Source organism: Sparus aurata, chromosome 8 (assembly GCF_900880675.1).
Source record: "Sparus aurata chromosome 8, fSpaAur1.1, whole genome shotgun sequence".
Classification (NCBI taxonomy): domain Eukaryota; kingdom Metazoa; phylum Chordata; class Actinopteri; order Spariformes; family Sparidae; genus Sparus; species Sparus aurata.
This window is the reverse complement of record NC_044194.1, coordinates 7,367,586-7,383,863: the sequence shown is the minus strand read 5'-3', so window position 1 is coordinate 7,383,863 and position 16,278 is coordinate 7,367,586. Positions and strand designations below refer to the sequence as shown.

At 45.2% G+C, this 16,278-nt stretch overlaps 1 protein-coding gene across 1 annotated transcript in view; it reads left to right on the top strand.

Annotated features, from left to right (window-relative positions):
• The window catches only part of itpr2 (inositol 1,4,5-trisphosphate receptor, type 2), a 69,383-nt gene that overhangs the window by 49,177 nt on the left and 3,928 nt on the right, over nt 1-16,278 (top strand). Inside the window, exons 46-55 of the mRNA XM_030425891.1 lie at nt 1,211-1,333; nt 1,444-1,636; nt 1,868-1,993; nt 3,486-3,661; nt 3,753-3,917; nt 3,995-4,178; nt 6,157-6,249; nt 7,724-7,845; nt 7,960-8,125; nt 8,212-8,372. Of these exons, the coding sequence (XP_030281751.1) occupies nt 1,211-1,333; nt 1,444-1,636; nt 1,868-1,993; nt 3,486-3,661; nt 3,753-3,917; nt 3,995-4,178; nt 6,157-6,249; nt 7,724-7,845; nt 7,960-8,125; nt 8,212-8,372 (1,509 nt within the window). The remainder of the gene's footprint in view (nt 1-1,210; nt 1,334-1,443; nt 1,637-1,867; nt 1,994-3,485; nt 3,662-3,752; nt 3,918-3,994; nt 4,179-6,156; nt 6,250-7,723; nt 7,846-7,959; nt 8,126-8,211; nt 8,373-16,278) is intronic.

The following is a 16,278-nucleotide window of genomic DNA, read 5'->3' as shown; positions in this document are numbered from 1 at the left end:
AAAAAAAAAAAAGATCACGAGTGAGTAAATCAGCAGGAGTGATCGACAGTATATCATAAAAATACAGAAGTAAACCTCCGTGCGTGTTTTTTACTGGCAGCCACGCGATTCATAGAAAGAGCTCTGCAAAAGCTTCCGTATGTGTTACTCATATTCAGTGGAAATAAGGGAATTGGAAAACAGGAAGAGGAGACCGTTTCGTTCCACTGTTGCACAAGAACCAACTCTGTTTTCTATTGTTTTTATACCCTCCTACACCGCCGTGGCACGTATAAACAAAATAAGACGAACGTTGAACAATTACACAAAAGAGAAATAAATAAGCAGTCTGAATTCTCAACGTAAGTAGATAATCATACCCTACGTTAAATTGAAAAAGGGAAGGAAAACAAGATTACCAAAAAGCTTTGCAAAGCTGTTTTCAGGAGTTGGTAGAGACCAAAATGGAGCCAAAAGAGAGTCGATATCGGACGTAGATTTTACCAAGTGAACACAAATGTTCTTCCGCAGCTGGATCTAGTCCTCGCTGCAACGAAGGTCAAGAAGAAGAAGAAGGTCGAGCACATTACATCAGCGCTTAAATCACTGCGCTGGTTTCCTGTGTGTAAAACACTAGACTTTAAGTTTTATTACTGACCTAGAAAGCACCAAATTGTCTCGGGCCGAAGTACAGACCTGTCAGCTCATCTTGTTTCGTTCCTGAATACTCGAGGTCTTTTTCCCTTGCTGTTGTTTTTAATGTCTTATTTTAACACATTTCTCTGTCTCTGTAAAGCCCTCTGGATTGCCTTGTGTCCGAATGGTTTTCTGTAAATAAACTTTCCTCGTCTTGCCGGATCTGTCGATGAGTAGCTGTTTGCTATCCGGTCAGATTTAAGCTATCGATGTCTCCTGATCCCTAAATGTGTCCATCGTTTGTCTGTCTTCTCACTGTCATGTCAGGTTGTATTTTCTCTTTTTTGGTTTCATGAAGTTGTCTAATGTGTCCGTGTTTAACGCACTGTGACGGAGGACGGACGTGTTGTCATTCGATGTGCAAATCAAAGGCGGGATAAGACGAAAATGTCCCCTTCAGTTGGATCATATCACCTGTGTTATTAATATTTCAAGTCTTTTGGATCTTTTTTTTTTTTTTCCTTGAAGTCAAATCTCGGTTCCCTCTCTGAGTGACGTGTGAGTTAATTAAACGAGTTGTGTCTCTGGATCCTAGCTGGCGCGACACAATAAGATCCTGCAGCAGAGCTTGAGGCCCGGGTCGGGGTCAGGCGTGGACCCCGACCACGAAAAGGACGACGCTCTTCATTACTACGCCAACCACACCGCTCAGATAGAGGTACGCCTCATCATTACTTCGTCCGTTTGTCCTCGCAGTCTGTGCGTTTTTATTTACACACATTATTAATAAATCCGCCATGAGGATTTACTGGATCTCCTGTTTACCAGATTGTGCGTCACGACCGCACCATGGAGCAGATCGTGTTTCCGGTGCCCAACATCTGCGAGTACCTCACCGAGGAGTCCAAGGTGCGCGTGTTCACCACCACCGAGCGAGACGACCAGGGCAGCAAGGTTAACGACTTCTTCCAGCAGTTTGACAACCTCTACAATGAGATGCGGTGGCAGAAGAAGATCCGCAGTGAGTCTTTAAATCCTGAATCCGGCTCTCGCTTAAAAAAAAAATAAAAAAAAATAAAGACAATGATGGTGGTAGCAGACGCTGGCAGCGGGATGGGAAATCATGATTATCACCCAGAGTGTCTGGTTATTGTTATTCCAGAATAAATTGAGGGGCCTGCAGCGACACTTGCGCGTTTGTGTACCGAGGTTTTGTGTCCCTGTACTTATACTTCCTGTTGTGTTTGTGCAGAAAATAAGGCCCTGTTCTGGTTCTCACGCCACATCTCTCTGTGGGGGAGCATCTCCTTCTACCTGGCCTGCCTGGTCAACATCGCCGTGGCCGTGTTCTACCCCTTTGGCGATGATGGAGATGAGGGTAAGAATTTTTATATTATTCTTTTTTTCTTTTGTTCTGCAACAAATGATCAGTTTTGGGTTGTTTTTTTTTTCCCTCATGGTTGGCGACAAAACATCAGTTTTGTTCATCCAGCAAACAACATTCTTTATGTAAACCCGAGGACGGTTGGGGGTTCGCCGCGTAGAAACGACCCCGCCTGATGTGCGTCTCGTCACGGCGTTCCTCTCAGTTTGCCCCTAAAAACGACGCAACAGGTCCTAAAAAAGACTATTTTCACTCAACTTGAATGACCTTCCCCTTTATTGAATTTAATTCTCCTGACTCATTTGTTCATCCGCTTGCCGCGTCTCAGCAGACTGTAGTCTTTCATCATTTCATCCTTCCTCTTCTTCTTCTTCTTCTTCTTCTTTTTGGAGGTCTCTCTGGCACACACTCCCACACTTATTGCATTTAAAAAACCATTTTAGTTTCAACTTCTTGTTTGTATTCTATGAATCTGTGGTGTAAGGCTATACGGGGGCGGGGGCTTTTGTCGATACCCCTGATAATCTTCCCTTTTTTTTCTCACAGCCTCATGTTTGCAGGTTAGGGCTGGGGTTGGCTCGAAAGGCATCGCCCTAACTGCTGTATTAAGATCTAAAAAACTTGAAGAAGTCACAGATGAACACATAAAACCACCTCGCCCTTTCTCTTTAACTGTGTCTAACTGTGTTAAACTCTTTTAAACGTGTAAACACGGTTATTAAAACCAAAAGAAGTTTGAGTTTTTGAGCTACGACGCGTCACAACCTGCCCTGAACTTGCACTTTATCACACTTTGAACGCAGCCGTCCGCTGTCATACACGACCATCGTGGTTTCACACAGGTGTTTTTTCACTTCTTCGCCTCGTTACACTTCAAGACGGTGTTTGCTCGTCCCAAATGTGCCTCGCCGCGCTCTCGTTGCACCTGTTGAAGCGGAACAACTTTGGATTTTTAATCTGCTTTTGATTGTTGCTCACCCAGATTCACAGAAACGTACCTGTCTGTGTTTGTACGACTCTCTACAACTGTCCCACTTCATCTCTTTATGTTTACCCGCGATGTTGCCAGATTGCTTTCAAGAGTATTGACAGCTGAATCCGTCACATACGAGGGTTTTTTTTTTAAAGATCTTCCACAGATGGGATGTTTTATTGTCGTGTCATACTGCGATCAAACGCTTTGATCCTCGCAGAAAAGCGAACCGACACGGCGTGCTGAGAGGTGTTTAAGTATTTCCTGAAAGCCTCTTTCATCAATAAATAATCGGAACGCTGCAGTTTTTCCTCAAGAATCGAGGGCTTCACTTCGGTGCGACCTGAAGAAGTTGACGGTCCACTGTTTGACATTTTAAAGCGTTGCCTCCGACTGCGTTGTGCTAAGTTAAGCTCTTAGCTCAGGTGAATAATTCATTAGGGAAATGCCACGACGTTTATGAGCTCTGATGTTGTGGCGCCTTGATTGATGTGTTTATTCTCTCCCGTCCAGGCATTTTGTCCCCGTTCTGGAATATCTCCCTGTGGGTGGCGTTGGGGTTGTTCACCGTGCTGCTTCCTGTCTTACCGAAGCCTTGGGGCATCCTCTTCTTCCTGGTCTCGCTCATCCTTCGCGCCATCTACACCATGGGCCTCGGTCCGGCTCTGTTGTTGCTGGGCACTGTCAATGTAAGTGATGGAAGATTTGACCCCAGCGTTGTCTCTTCTTTCCTCCACAGCCATCAGAACTTCTTTTTTCTTTGATTTTCTTCCCCTTCAGCTCTTCAACAAGTTGATCTTTCTCGTGAGTTTCGTGGGGAACCAGGGGACGTTCACCCGAGGCTACAAAGCGGTCGTGATGGACATGCTCTTCCTCTTCCACCTGGGCTACGCCATCATCTGTGTGCTCGGCCTGTGCGTGCACGAGTTCTTCTACAGCTTCCTGGTAAGAAGTCTCTCACACGTTTCACCTCCGTCGCGCCGCGGCCGATGACTCACCGATGACGATCTTCCCCTCCGCAGTTGTTCGACCTGCTGATCCGAGAGGAGACGCTGCTGAACGTGATAAAGAGCGTGACGAGGAACGGCCGCTCGATCATTCTGACGGCCGTTCTGGCCATCTTCCTCGTCTACTTCTTCTCCATCATCGGCTTCCTCTTCTTCAAGGACGACTTCCGCATGGAGGTGGACCGCCTTCCGGCGCCAGGTCAGAACTTCAGTGTACCTTCACTCCCATCGTGGAAAAATAAAATGGTGGTGTCCGGGTGTCCTAGCGCTGTAAAATGCTGGTTTGGGTGAAGGAACCCTAAAAAATGATGTCACCAGAACCCAACACGTCTACATCGTGTGACTTCTGATGAAGGAATGCGGCTAGAACTGCAATTACACTGCAAGCAGAAAATCAAATTTAAGGGACTAACAAAGTGTTGATGAAGAAGGTAATCAGTGTTTTACCAACTCTCTTAAGTGTGTTCCTTCATTTTCTCGAGGCTTTTCTTCATCAGAAGTCTTACGACGTAGATACGTGTGTTTCTCCAGGCATCTCCCGTAGACTTCTATAGAGCTGTCACCACAGTCCGGCACCAAAGCGAGATTCAGTGACGTAAATACTTGGATTGAAGTTGTTGAAATTGTTGGGAATTTGGTTTTAAAATCTTCCATTTTCGGACATAAACTTCAAGAAAAATTTGCGATGCCTCGAAGAATCTGTTTCCGTCCCCTCACCTGCCTCGAAATGCTCAACAATAAGAAGTTTGAGGTTGTTCTATAAGGACCTTTTAACTGGTTATGAAACGGTCTCCGTTAATACTGATGCCTCTCAAATGAGACAATCAGTGAGAAGATTGGCTGTTTCTGCAGTTTCTATAGTTACTGCTAATGCCTGTCATCGGGTCGGATGGCGACTAATCCGGGTTGGATAAGTCATCAAATTACAGCTGCTGTGGAGGATGGATTGACATGAAGCTGCTCTTCAGCCTGTTCTACGGTTGTGACACTGGAATGAAGTTGACTTTTTTTTTAACTTTTTCCAACAAAATCAGCAAAATAAACTGAAAGTGAAGTGAAGCTTGTCCTGAACCTGACCTCTCACAGACGCGTGTGTGTGTGTTCTGTTTCTGCTTTAAACTCATCAATAACCTGGAGATTGTACGTCCTAAAGGTTAATGAGTTTCAAAATGAAAGATAACTGCGGCTGGTTGCTCTGCTTACAGTGTATCACAGACGAGAACCTCTGAACTGTGAGGACAATCATCAAAAGGATTCCTTGTTTCAGGATGAATCTATTCCCCAACTTGGTTTTTACAGGATGAGTTGATAAAACGCAGAATCTTAATGTATTTTCTCTGTTTTTTTAAAAACCCGTTTGAATGAGAATTTTCAAATAAAAACTCTGTCCACATGCATGCAACCTCTACACAAAGAGCTGTAGAGTACGTGCAGTATCCTGTATATACGTACCCAGACTCGTATTTTGAAAACACTGTGTGGTGCGTGGGAGTGCTAATGAGCACCGCCACAGTGCTCCCATGGTCAGGAAGACAACCTGCTAGCACGTGTGCACCTGTTGCATAACCTGGTGGCCGCGCCATCCTGTGTTTTGCTGAACAGAGCGCGGCAGACGCAGCAGAGCGGTGGAGGGTTATGTAACCAGCTGGGCTCGCGCCTGTCTCTCCGTTCTCTGCGGGGTGAGCCGAGGCACAGCGCCGAGGAGCACCCTGTCCACGCTGCTGCTGCCGCGGGGCTGTGAACCCTGCGCCCCCGCCCGTCCCCTCCACTCTCCCTCCTCTTCCTCCTGTCTCGGCCCGACCCTCCGTCCTCCACCCTGTGACGGATGAAGGCCCTTTTAGCGACACTCTGACCCAGGTGTGCAGGTCTCCCTCTGCCTGTCTGCCCAAGCTGATCGCAGTCAGCTCCTCTGCTGCTCAGGGCTTCGCCGATGTGCAAGTGATTAGTTCAGGTTTTTTCAGCAACACTTCACCACCCACCCAGCAGCTGCTGCTGCCGGGGTTTACATAATGTCTGACTGTAGCTGATTCCACCAGCGCTGATGAGAATTAGCGGGAAGGTGTTTTCATTGCGAGAGTACTATTTAACCATCGTCTTTCATTTGCAAATCCTCCGTGCTTTTATCATTAATCAATTTCCCATTTTCTTTGTTCTCTGTTTTTTTTTTTTTCCTGCAGAAAAAGGAAAAACTGATTTGTTGAGTAACAAAGAACTTCCCGACTCGTGTGTGAAAGAGAGCTGCCCCGTTTCACCTCCTAAATCTGTTCCTGGTAAGTGTTTTGATTCTAATTAAATTAGATTGAATGTATTTCATGCATTTTTTCTTTCATCCCGCTCGTTACTGAAAGTCACCGTTGGGTTGACAAGTTGTCAGATTTTGCGGCTTGACTGGGGGATTATGTGGCGCGCGTGTGACCTTTCCCCGCAGTAGTCAGTTCCTGAAAGGTTACGCACACACAATCATACACTGTTTCTAACACACACACACACACACACACACACACTCCCTCACTCTCTCGGAGAGGCGTGCACACAAAGAAACTTGATGAGACGGAGGGGGTGACTCACGCTCCTGTTTGTTCTCCTGCGTCTCCGCGGATCACCTGCGCCGCGGGGCCACGCACGTGATCTGGTCCACATCCTTCACCTCCTCTCTGTCCCCAGCAGCTGTGCACGCCGCTTCCTATTTACAGTATACACACAGTTTTCATACGTGACATGAATAATAGATTTGTTTCCTTTTTTATATATCGTTTACAGGGCTGTAACTCCTTTCATTTCTTCTCATTTCGTCATGATTAAGGGAAGCGGGGGAGCTGAAGGCATCACTCGATCATTAGTCACGACGTTATCAGCTGCAGACGCGTTTCGTTATCAGTAACGCGAACTTGAATGTTCTTGAAACCGGTGACGCACTCTTGGCTCAGGTTCGGTAGGAGCATTAATGATTTGACAAATGAAAAACTTAGTCGTGAGTATTATTTAAATCTAATCGATCCTTAAAATCATCAAATGAGGAGAACAAAAAGGAGACGCAACATCAGAAGTGTTGCGTGTATTCTTATTGTTTTTTTTGTCGTATATTTGTTGTAACACAAACGTAGAGATGCAGAAGCCACTGCTGCACATTTTCTCTTGTTTTTATGAATTTCTTTTCAAACCTCCTGAACCCATGGTGGTTTCTGGGCATTTTATTTTTTCATTTTTTTGCTCTTTCGGTCACATTTTTTCACATTCAATGCAATATTTATGCAGTTTCTTTTTTTCCCTCCTCCATATACAGTAAGTCCTGCACCTCCATGGAAACAGCACTGTAAAGAAGTAGGGAGAAGTGGAAAGTGTTCTTTGTGCAGCTCAGCACAGTTATCATGCAATAAATCATAAAAAAGAGGAAAACACAAGTTGATTTTCTTTGGTAAGATACTCTAGAAAGAATTTGAAAAGGAAGATGCAACATGTGCCTGAAAGTGAGACCAACATTGGAAACATTTAGTTTAATGTAATTTAATGAATTTAATGCAGGTTAGTGCAAATGTTTTATTTTTGGTGACATTTTAAACGACACATGTAGAATAAAGCATGACAGAAACGGTCACTGCATCTGTTTTCACTGTTTCCGCCTGTGACATATGATGTAGTCTGGCATGCGGCGGTTTTCGGAGGGTTAAATAATGTTTTATTCTTTAACTTTGTCACTCTCTGTCCTCTTCCAACTGTTCTCACGCGTTTTCCTCTGTGTTACAGAAGGAGACGACGGGATAGAGCGGGTGTGCGACACCCTGCTCATGTGTATAATCACAGTGCTGAACCAGGGGCTACGCAACGGAGGAGGTGTGGGAGACATTCTCAGGAGTCCCTCCAAAGAGGTTCGATAACGAGCGTGGACGAAATTAACTTGCTTCCTGTTCTGTTTGCAATGAAATATGTATAAGTGTGCTGCTTCAATTGGATTCGTTTCACCTGTGAATTGAACCATCCAGGAGCCGCTGTTCGCAGCCCGAGTGGTTTACGACCTGCTGTTCTTCTTCGTCGTCATCATCATCGTCCTGAACCTCATCTTCGGCGTCATCATCGACACCTTCGCCGACCTGAGGAGCGAGAAGCAGAGGAAGGAGGAGATCCTGAAGACGACCTGTTTCATCTGCGGTGTGTGCCCAAATGCAAAAGACAGCGAAATGACCACCGCGGCACATTCAGACGCAGCCATGTTGAATAAATCTGCTGTCTTGCAGGGTTGGAGAGGGACAAGTTCGACAACAAGACGGTGTCGTTTGAGGAGCACATCAAGTCGGAGCACAGCATGTGGCACTACCTTTACTTCCTGGTTCTGGTGAGGGTGAAGGATCCGACAGAGTACACGGGCCCCGAGAGCTACGTGGCCCAGATGATTGCGGTCAGTTGCTTCCTCGTTATTAACAGTCGCGCGGTACCTTTCGTAACGCGGTCTGATGCTTATTTGTTGTTTGCAAGGTCGACGACAAAGTGGTGATGTAAAGAAGAACGGGGAAGAATTTTAAACTGCACTGCGCTATTTTTTTTTTTTTAAAGATGGCGCCAAGTACATAAACACAGCCAACCTCAGAGATTTTATTTATTATTCCGGCAACATAGGAAAAAACAAAACAAATCTATGCATTCTGCCCTCCTAATTCGCATTTTGCTGGCGCGCGGTACAAATCAGCATACAGATGTCTCGGTGTTGGAGTCTCAAAGTTGTGCAGCCTTCCTCACTTTGCAGACCTGCACAGTGTGCTAGACGAGCGTGAGCCTCTACAGCAGACGAGCGATCGAAAAAATGAGACTGAGCCCGGAGGCCTGTGCCGAGCATCCCAATTTACCTCCCTCCTCCTCCTCCTCCTCCTCCTCCTCCTCCTCACCCCTCGCTGGTGGAGAGAGATGGGTCTCTGTGCTCAGGTTGCCTTCACTATGCTGAGCTGCTGAACCTGCTGGGACACAGTGTGGTTAAATAGTAATTAAACGCAGTCCGGCTCTATTATCATCAATGCGCCAACTTGCTGCGCTGACACACAGACAAGAAGTTGAAGGATGTAAGGGCGACTAAAGGTGTTCGCCGTCAGGTTAATGGATTCGGATGAAGCCTCGGAGCACAATGGCACATTTTCGCGATTAACACTTGGCCATGACGGGCATAAAAACGGTTGCATTATAATGAACGATTTGCATAACAAACTGGTGACAGACACCGAATTAATATGCATCAGCAGGTCCTCCGGCAGGTCGGCTCTGTGATGCCGGGCCAAAGTGTCGCTGTGTGATGAGGTAGTGATGAGTCAGGAATTTATATCAACACCTCCACACGCAGCGTGAAGAGACTCGGTTTCCATTTTGCCACTTCATGCGGCAACACACCCGTTTTTTATAAAAGACATTCTGACACGACTCGCCTGGTTGGAAAAGCCGATCGCGGGTCTCGATAACAGTGAATTTCTTCCCGTCTAAATCAGGAACAATTTAAGTGAGTCATTGTTTATTAAGGGAACAGTCAGCCTCGTCAAGACTGTGTGGGTGTCATCCGATCAGATTTGATTGACGGCGGTCACAGAAGCAAACAGCCCCACAGCTGTAATCAACTGTCGGCAAATTCTGATTGGCGCACGGACGCATGTGTCACCGTTTTATAACCGAGCACGGAAATTTTTTTTTTTTAAATATAGAAAACTCTCATGTGACATAACCAGATAACTTTGTTTTCATCCGTCACCCTGTAGCCCGTAACGGGACGCTGGGCAAATATGTTTTCATGGTTAAAGTTAGAGAGGCCGGATCTGTTATCGGATGGTAGAGCGAGCGGTTCTGACGCGACTTCAGCGGCGTGCAAAGTTCACGAAGAGGGGAAATCCCTCTTAAAGGGTCCAAACTCCAACCAAACTCGCAGTAATAGAACTGAAGTGCGTTGACTTGTGGCCTCCAATCGAAATCGAGATGCAACTCTTTACAAAGATCATTTAAAAAATGATTCGTCTGGAAGGAAAACAAGCGTGTAGTTTCTGAAAAGGAATTCACACTCGTAAAGGTAATATTTACAATAGCGATGAGGTAATAAAACAAATGAAGAAATATTCCCTGAACACTCGATAAAGCTAGAAAGGTGTCGACTATGAAGGGTCCTGCAGATACAAACAAAAAGGGAAAGTAAAAGATGAATTCTGTTGCGTTTTGTTCAAACAGTTTATTAATTCTTTGTATTCAGTCATGAAAACAATCAAAGAAGATTTTTGTCTTCTGATAAATATTTCTTCCCCAAAACTTCTTAATGTATCTTTATGAAATGCACGCTCCAGTAAATGTTGTTCAACTAAAGACTTCAAGTCGGGAGATCTCGAAAGCTTCAATTCTGATCTTTAAGACTTTTATTTTATTTGAGATACATTTCAAACAGCGGCACGTGCAACAGAAATAACTTCAGCTTTCCAAACCTGTCTCTGGTTACTCGTCCCATCGCATAAAATAAATCCTGCACACTGACAAGAACAAGAAGAGGAGACCTATCAGATGCATCTTGTATGCAAGTGTAGTACTAGATTGCTGGAGTCCCCCTTTTTAAGCCGGACCTAAACTTGCTCCCACACAGCGAGTGACTGTGAATGGGAGCGTTTATGTTCAATGACAGGACCTGCAGTGGAAAAACAGCTGAATGAGAAAGTAGAAGAGTGTTGTAGAGTTGTGCAAATCTCCTGCTGGAGCCCGCTCCGTCTTTCTTCTCCACACCGCAGCTAAGAGTAGGCTCGGACTTGATGTTTAGGGTAGGGATAAGTGTGTGTTTATGTGTGTGTGTGTGTGTGTGTGTGTGTGTGTGTTTGACGGGGCAGGTAGGAGGCGGTGGTGGGACGCAGCGGTGGCAGCGGGGCTCCGCTTGTCAAGCTCCATCTATTATTCCATCTCCTCCGTTGCTGCACTACCGTTTTTTGGGGCGACACCTCAAACATGAAGCTGCTGCACTAATAAAAAAAAAAAAAAAAAAAAACCTCTTCCCTCCCCTCGCCTCGTTGGAAAAAGGGCTGAAACCTGATGACCTCAACACACACACACACACACACGCACACACGCACGCACTGACTCTCGTAATGATCGCATCTGGTTGGACAGGACAGACTGATGCGGTGCCAAGCGGAGAGAAGGATCGTGTTACATCGACTGTTCTGCTGGCGTGTTGTGCGTGTGGATGCGAATCAGTGTGCGGGTGTTTGTGTGTAAAATTATGACAGCGACTACAGGCCTTGCAGGTACTGCAGCAGCCACAGCGCTCTTACATAACCCATCTCAAGTGGCCTGCTAATAGCTCAGCCCTGCCTGGCACGTGCTCTCCTGTCCCTTCCTCCCTCTCCCCCTCTCTCTCTCTCTCTCTCTCTCTCTCTCTCTCTCTGTCTCACCCACACACACACACACACACACACACACACACACAGTCACATCACGAACCCTTCGTTTGCTTTACGACGCACATGTGACACGTTGTCTGTAACAAACGCAGCAGCAGAAGTGTTTTGAGAGGAAAGGGAGCCTGCACTTTTCATGTAAAGTGAGGGGAGAGGTCATGTAGGAGGACTGTAGCTCTAGAAACTGCTCAGCTGATCAACGCGTGTCTGTGTGTGTGTGTGTGTGTGTGTGTGTGTGTGTGTGTGTGTGTGTGCTTGGGTGTGGAAAGTGATACCATCTGCAGACTCATCTGGTTCACTCTCTGTGCGCTTGTGTGGCTGCGCCTCCTGACATGCTTCTGTTTCCTTGCAGTCGTTGTTTACAAGCAGAGCAACAGCCAGAAATTATCGCACGTATTTTTAGCTCAAAATTCCGACTGCGTGAAAGGTAAATAGTATATAATACTGCAGACACAATGAAGTGATGTTTATGTGATTTTTTTTTTTTTTTTTTTGATCGGAGGATTTTTTTTTCTTGAGGTATGGAAGGAATATGCAAATGATGCGCGCATCCCCTCCGCCGAGGCCCGACGGTCTCCTTTTGTATTCACTCAACGAAACCAGCCCCCGAAATATGCATGTAAGAATTCCTGGGATCCCTTAATGAGGATCTACAGCAAAAAGTTAATGAGGTCTGTTCAGGACCGAAAACCATCATCCATCCAGGTTTTGTGTCAGCCAACCAACAAACAAAACATTCAAAGAATTAGTAAAGTAATTTTTGCCACTAAGGGGGGTCGCTCAATCGAAAACAGTGGACATAAAGTGGTATTTTGATGACGTTGTTGAACGGCGTGGGATAATTCTAGTTTGTTAGTCGTTATCTTCGCTGTCAAACAACCACCAGGTCACGTGAGGAAAGTTTCATTCGTGTCATTTCCTGTTTGGTTTGCCAACTTCCTTCCTCATTCTGATGTACCGACTGATGTTTTCCAGGAAATCTTTAGCAACAGGCGATCAAATCCCCGTCACAGTGAATAAAATGACATGAAAGTCAGAATCATTTATTTCACACATTTTAATCCAAGAAGGTTTTCACGCATCCAATTAACGGATATGCAGGCGAGTTTGAAAGTGTCACTTCAGACTTTAAGTGCGGGATCTTATTTTTCCGAGACATCTTAATGCAGAAATGTTCAATATTTTATCTTCGCAACCGTCTGTAAGAACTAATCACAGCCCAGTGTCGCTTCTTTAAAGTTTCTAGATTTTTCTGACCAACCGGGTTTAGAATAAGAAAAATGGATGTGAAAGAAGGAGCAAGCGAGCGAATCGTCACATGTTTAGCCACGTTTCTGACCCAGAAACTTTCCCCCAGGGACTCTGAACCTTTGAGAGGAGCTGGTTGGATTTCCACCACAGAGACCAGGGTCTAAATAATTTTACCCCCTGAAAAGAAGGTAAAGAACTTTTGGGCTGGGGCCTTCAGCACTAAACATTTCTGATTGTGGAGAACTTGCAGCATTTAATTTCGGCCTGGAACCAGTTTGTGTCGTGTTCATTGCGCTGAGGGGCATCAAGATGGAGTTGGAGAAGAAATTCGCTGTTGTACATTCACCTTTTAGTGATGAACCTTTTAGTGCCTTGAAGTTGGTCCTGGGTAGTTCCTGGACTCTGTGTAACATGTTTGGGGGTTATAGTGCGAAACTTTGCGTCCTCGGTTGGTCATCTAAGAAATACCTGGAGTGCCGCTCATTCATTACTTATTTCACAGATTTGACTGTTTGAGTTGAGAGCGTTTCTTCTACCAGATCTAGAGGAATGAAGCAGTTATGTAACAGTGTTGATGCGTCATACGGTCATTGTAGAGGATCACAAGGTTGGACTTTCTCTCATTTCAAGAACTCAAGACAGAATGACGTCTGAATGTTACAGATGTTGGGACATTTTCAGGATGTAGCAGAAGTAGTTAAGGTAAATATAGCAACCACAAATATCTCAAGCCTGGCTGAAAATCTGACGATACCGTCCGACATCGGTGAACTTTTGTCGTTCACGCCGTATGTTCAAAGCACCGACTTGCCTTTTCTGGTTGATGACGTGCCTCCGTGCACAGCTGGGGTACATTATGTAAGAGTACTGTACGCGGTGACGGCAGCGGAGCGAGAGCACATGAATGTCTGTAGGTTCATGCTCACTGAGGTGTTTAAATGGATCAGTGAAGCAGCACTAAAGCCTCGACTCATTCAGACAGTGGACCACTGTGCCTGACATGAGCGGGACATTTCAGATTCTGTACGTTCATTGTTGAGCTTCCTCATTAATATAGAGGCGATACTCCATCCGTCATCAGTGACTGTATGTATTCAGCCGGAAGGACGTAAGGTCCCTTTATTGGATCTCTGAGGTTATTTAATCCATCAGTTCCGGATGACTTGATAAGATAAGTATCGGATTCAGTGATGTTGAGGCTTTGTCTTTGAGCTCACAGAACGTCGACTGTGTTTTCGGAGCTGCGTGAAAGGAAACTATTCTTTTTTGAAATTTCTGTCGGGCCGCTGACACCCGAGGCCCGAATTAGCGAGGTTTTACAGAAAAAGGCTTCTAAGTCCCGTCCTACTGCCTCCCATGTAACCAGGGATGGAAAGAGTCCTCAAGAGTAGTCAAAGTGTTGAAAACGAGCAAAACTAGAGACCATCCTGCGACGGAATCGCAGAGCCGGTCAACACGCTGACGTCCTGACTGCTCAGTTCATCACTCGTAAGGTGAAAACATTACCAGCCGCGCTGTTGAGGCTAATAAAGGTGCGTTTTGGAAGTAAGGCACCAATTTATGCATGTTTATCCATCCATCCAGGTTTTGTGGAAATCTGTTCAGTAGTTTTTTGTGTCAGCCAACCAACAAACGAAAAATTCAAAGTATTAGTAAAGTAATTTTTGATGCTAGGGAGGTCTCTCAGTCGAAACGATGAAAATAAAGTTGCATTTCGATGATGTTGTGAAGCAGCGTGGGATAGTTTGAGTTTGATAGTCGTTATCTTTGCTGTCAGACAACCACCAGGTCACGTGAGGGAAGTTTCATTCGTGTCATGTCCTGTTAGGTTTGCCAACTTCCTTCCTCATTCTGACGTACCGCCGGATGTTTTCCCGGAAATTGTTAGCGACAGGCGATCAAATCCCCGTTACAGTGAATAAAGTTACATGTTTTTATGGGTTCAATCATTGTTGGAAACATTTGGGATAATGTAAGTACACAACTTAACAAAACGTCTGAGTCCGAGTCATTTTTTACACATATTAACACGACATTAATCCAAGAAGGTATTCACACATCCGACTAACTGAAATGCAGGCGAGTTTGAAAGTGTCACTTCAGACTTTACTTCTTTTTCAGAGACATCTTAATGCAGAAATGTTCAGTATTTTATCTTTAAGTCTCCAAACGAAATCTCAACAGTCTGTAAGAACTAATCACAGCCCGGCGTCGTTTCTTTAAAGTTCCTAGATTTTTGTCTACAAAATGTCTATAATGTAATCTGCTGCCGAAGCCATACACACTGTAGGTTACACAGTTTTGAACTACGAGGGGAAAAGAAAAGATCGTGGAAAAGCAAAGTTTTCTCCCAACAGTTGTATCCTTGTTGTTCTTTATCCTCAAATTACTGGTGAAAAGCTGCTTGACGGCGCCTTTCTACTCTTATGGAAGCCATGAATTATTAAACATGGCGTACGTGTTGTACATTTTAAAAGCCAGCGTTACACAAATACTCCAAATATTCCAGATTTATACTCACTCATACTCTGGAAACGAGCAGGAGGATGTCAGCACGGGTCATCAATGTGATAATTATCTGAAATTTCTGGACTTTAACTTCAGTTTATTGGTCCTGTGCATGAATTTCACAAACAAAGTGAATTTTAGATTTGGATGATACGCAGGTCCTGGGCGGTGATGTCGCACTCAGCAAAAAAGTGTGATAAACTCATTAATTAAGGAAGCAACAACAAATAGCCCACACACACACACACACACACACACACACACACACACACACACCCCACGCTCGCTCTCCACCCTCAGGCTCTCCACATGTCCTCCTCTCTGTCCTCGGCGTCTCACACTCTGATCGGCTCCTCTCTCCCTGTAGTCTATTCTTATATAAGAGTAGGTGGGAGAATACCTCACTCCCTCCTACTGGACTTAATGTGGTGCCAGTCAAATCCCACTCTCGGCACCTTTTTAAGTCATTTTTATCAGAAGAACTGGCAGAGGAATATTACATAAGATCAGCTGATGGCAGTTTGCCTCTGCGAGCGCCATCTCACTTTCAAGAGCATGCGTGTTGTAAAACACACACACACGCGCACACACACACACACGCTCTCGCTCGCCCGTCTGCTGTGTACATATATCCGTGCGGATGCACGCCGACAGAACACACACCCACACATGTACAAACACAGACGCACTTAAGTCCATTACATAATGCTATAGGTTTGTTTTGCTCGCTTGTTTTTTTTTTTTTTTTTTTTCCTGTCGACGATGCAGATAGTTGGTGGAAAATCAGATAATAAAATAAATTTGTCTCTGTTTTTATACGAGGACACACACACACACACACACACAGATAATACTACACTCCCCGTTGAGTTCTCGGTAGACGACAGTGACTCATCCTCACATCAACAGTGTGTTTCAGGAGTGGGTGAGAATTGAAATGCCAGTTGCTGTTCATTTAGTGTATAATTGCTAGCTGCAGTATCCTAGAGGCGGTGGCGCTGCTCAAAATCTTTTTGCACTGTCGAGCGCAAAAAAAGAAACGCAGAGAGAGAGCAGCTTCCACGCCGATGGAATGATTAATATTAAACCTCCACGCCGCTCTCCGGTCACTGATACCCCCTCTGTGTGCTCTCCTCCTGCAGA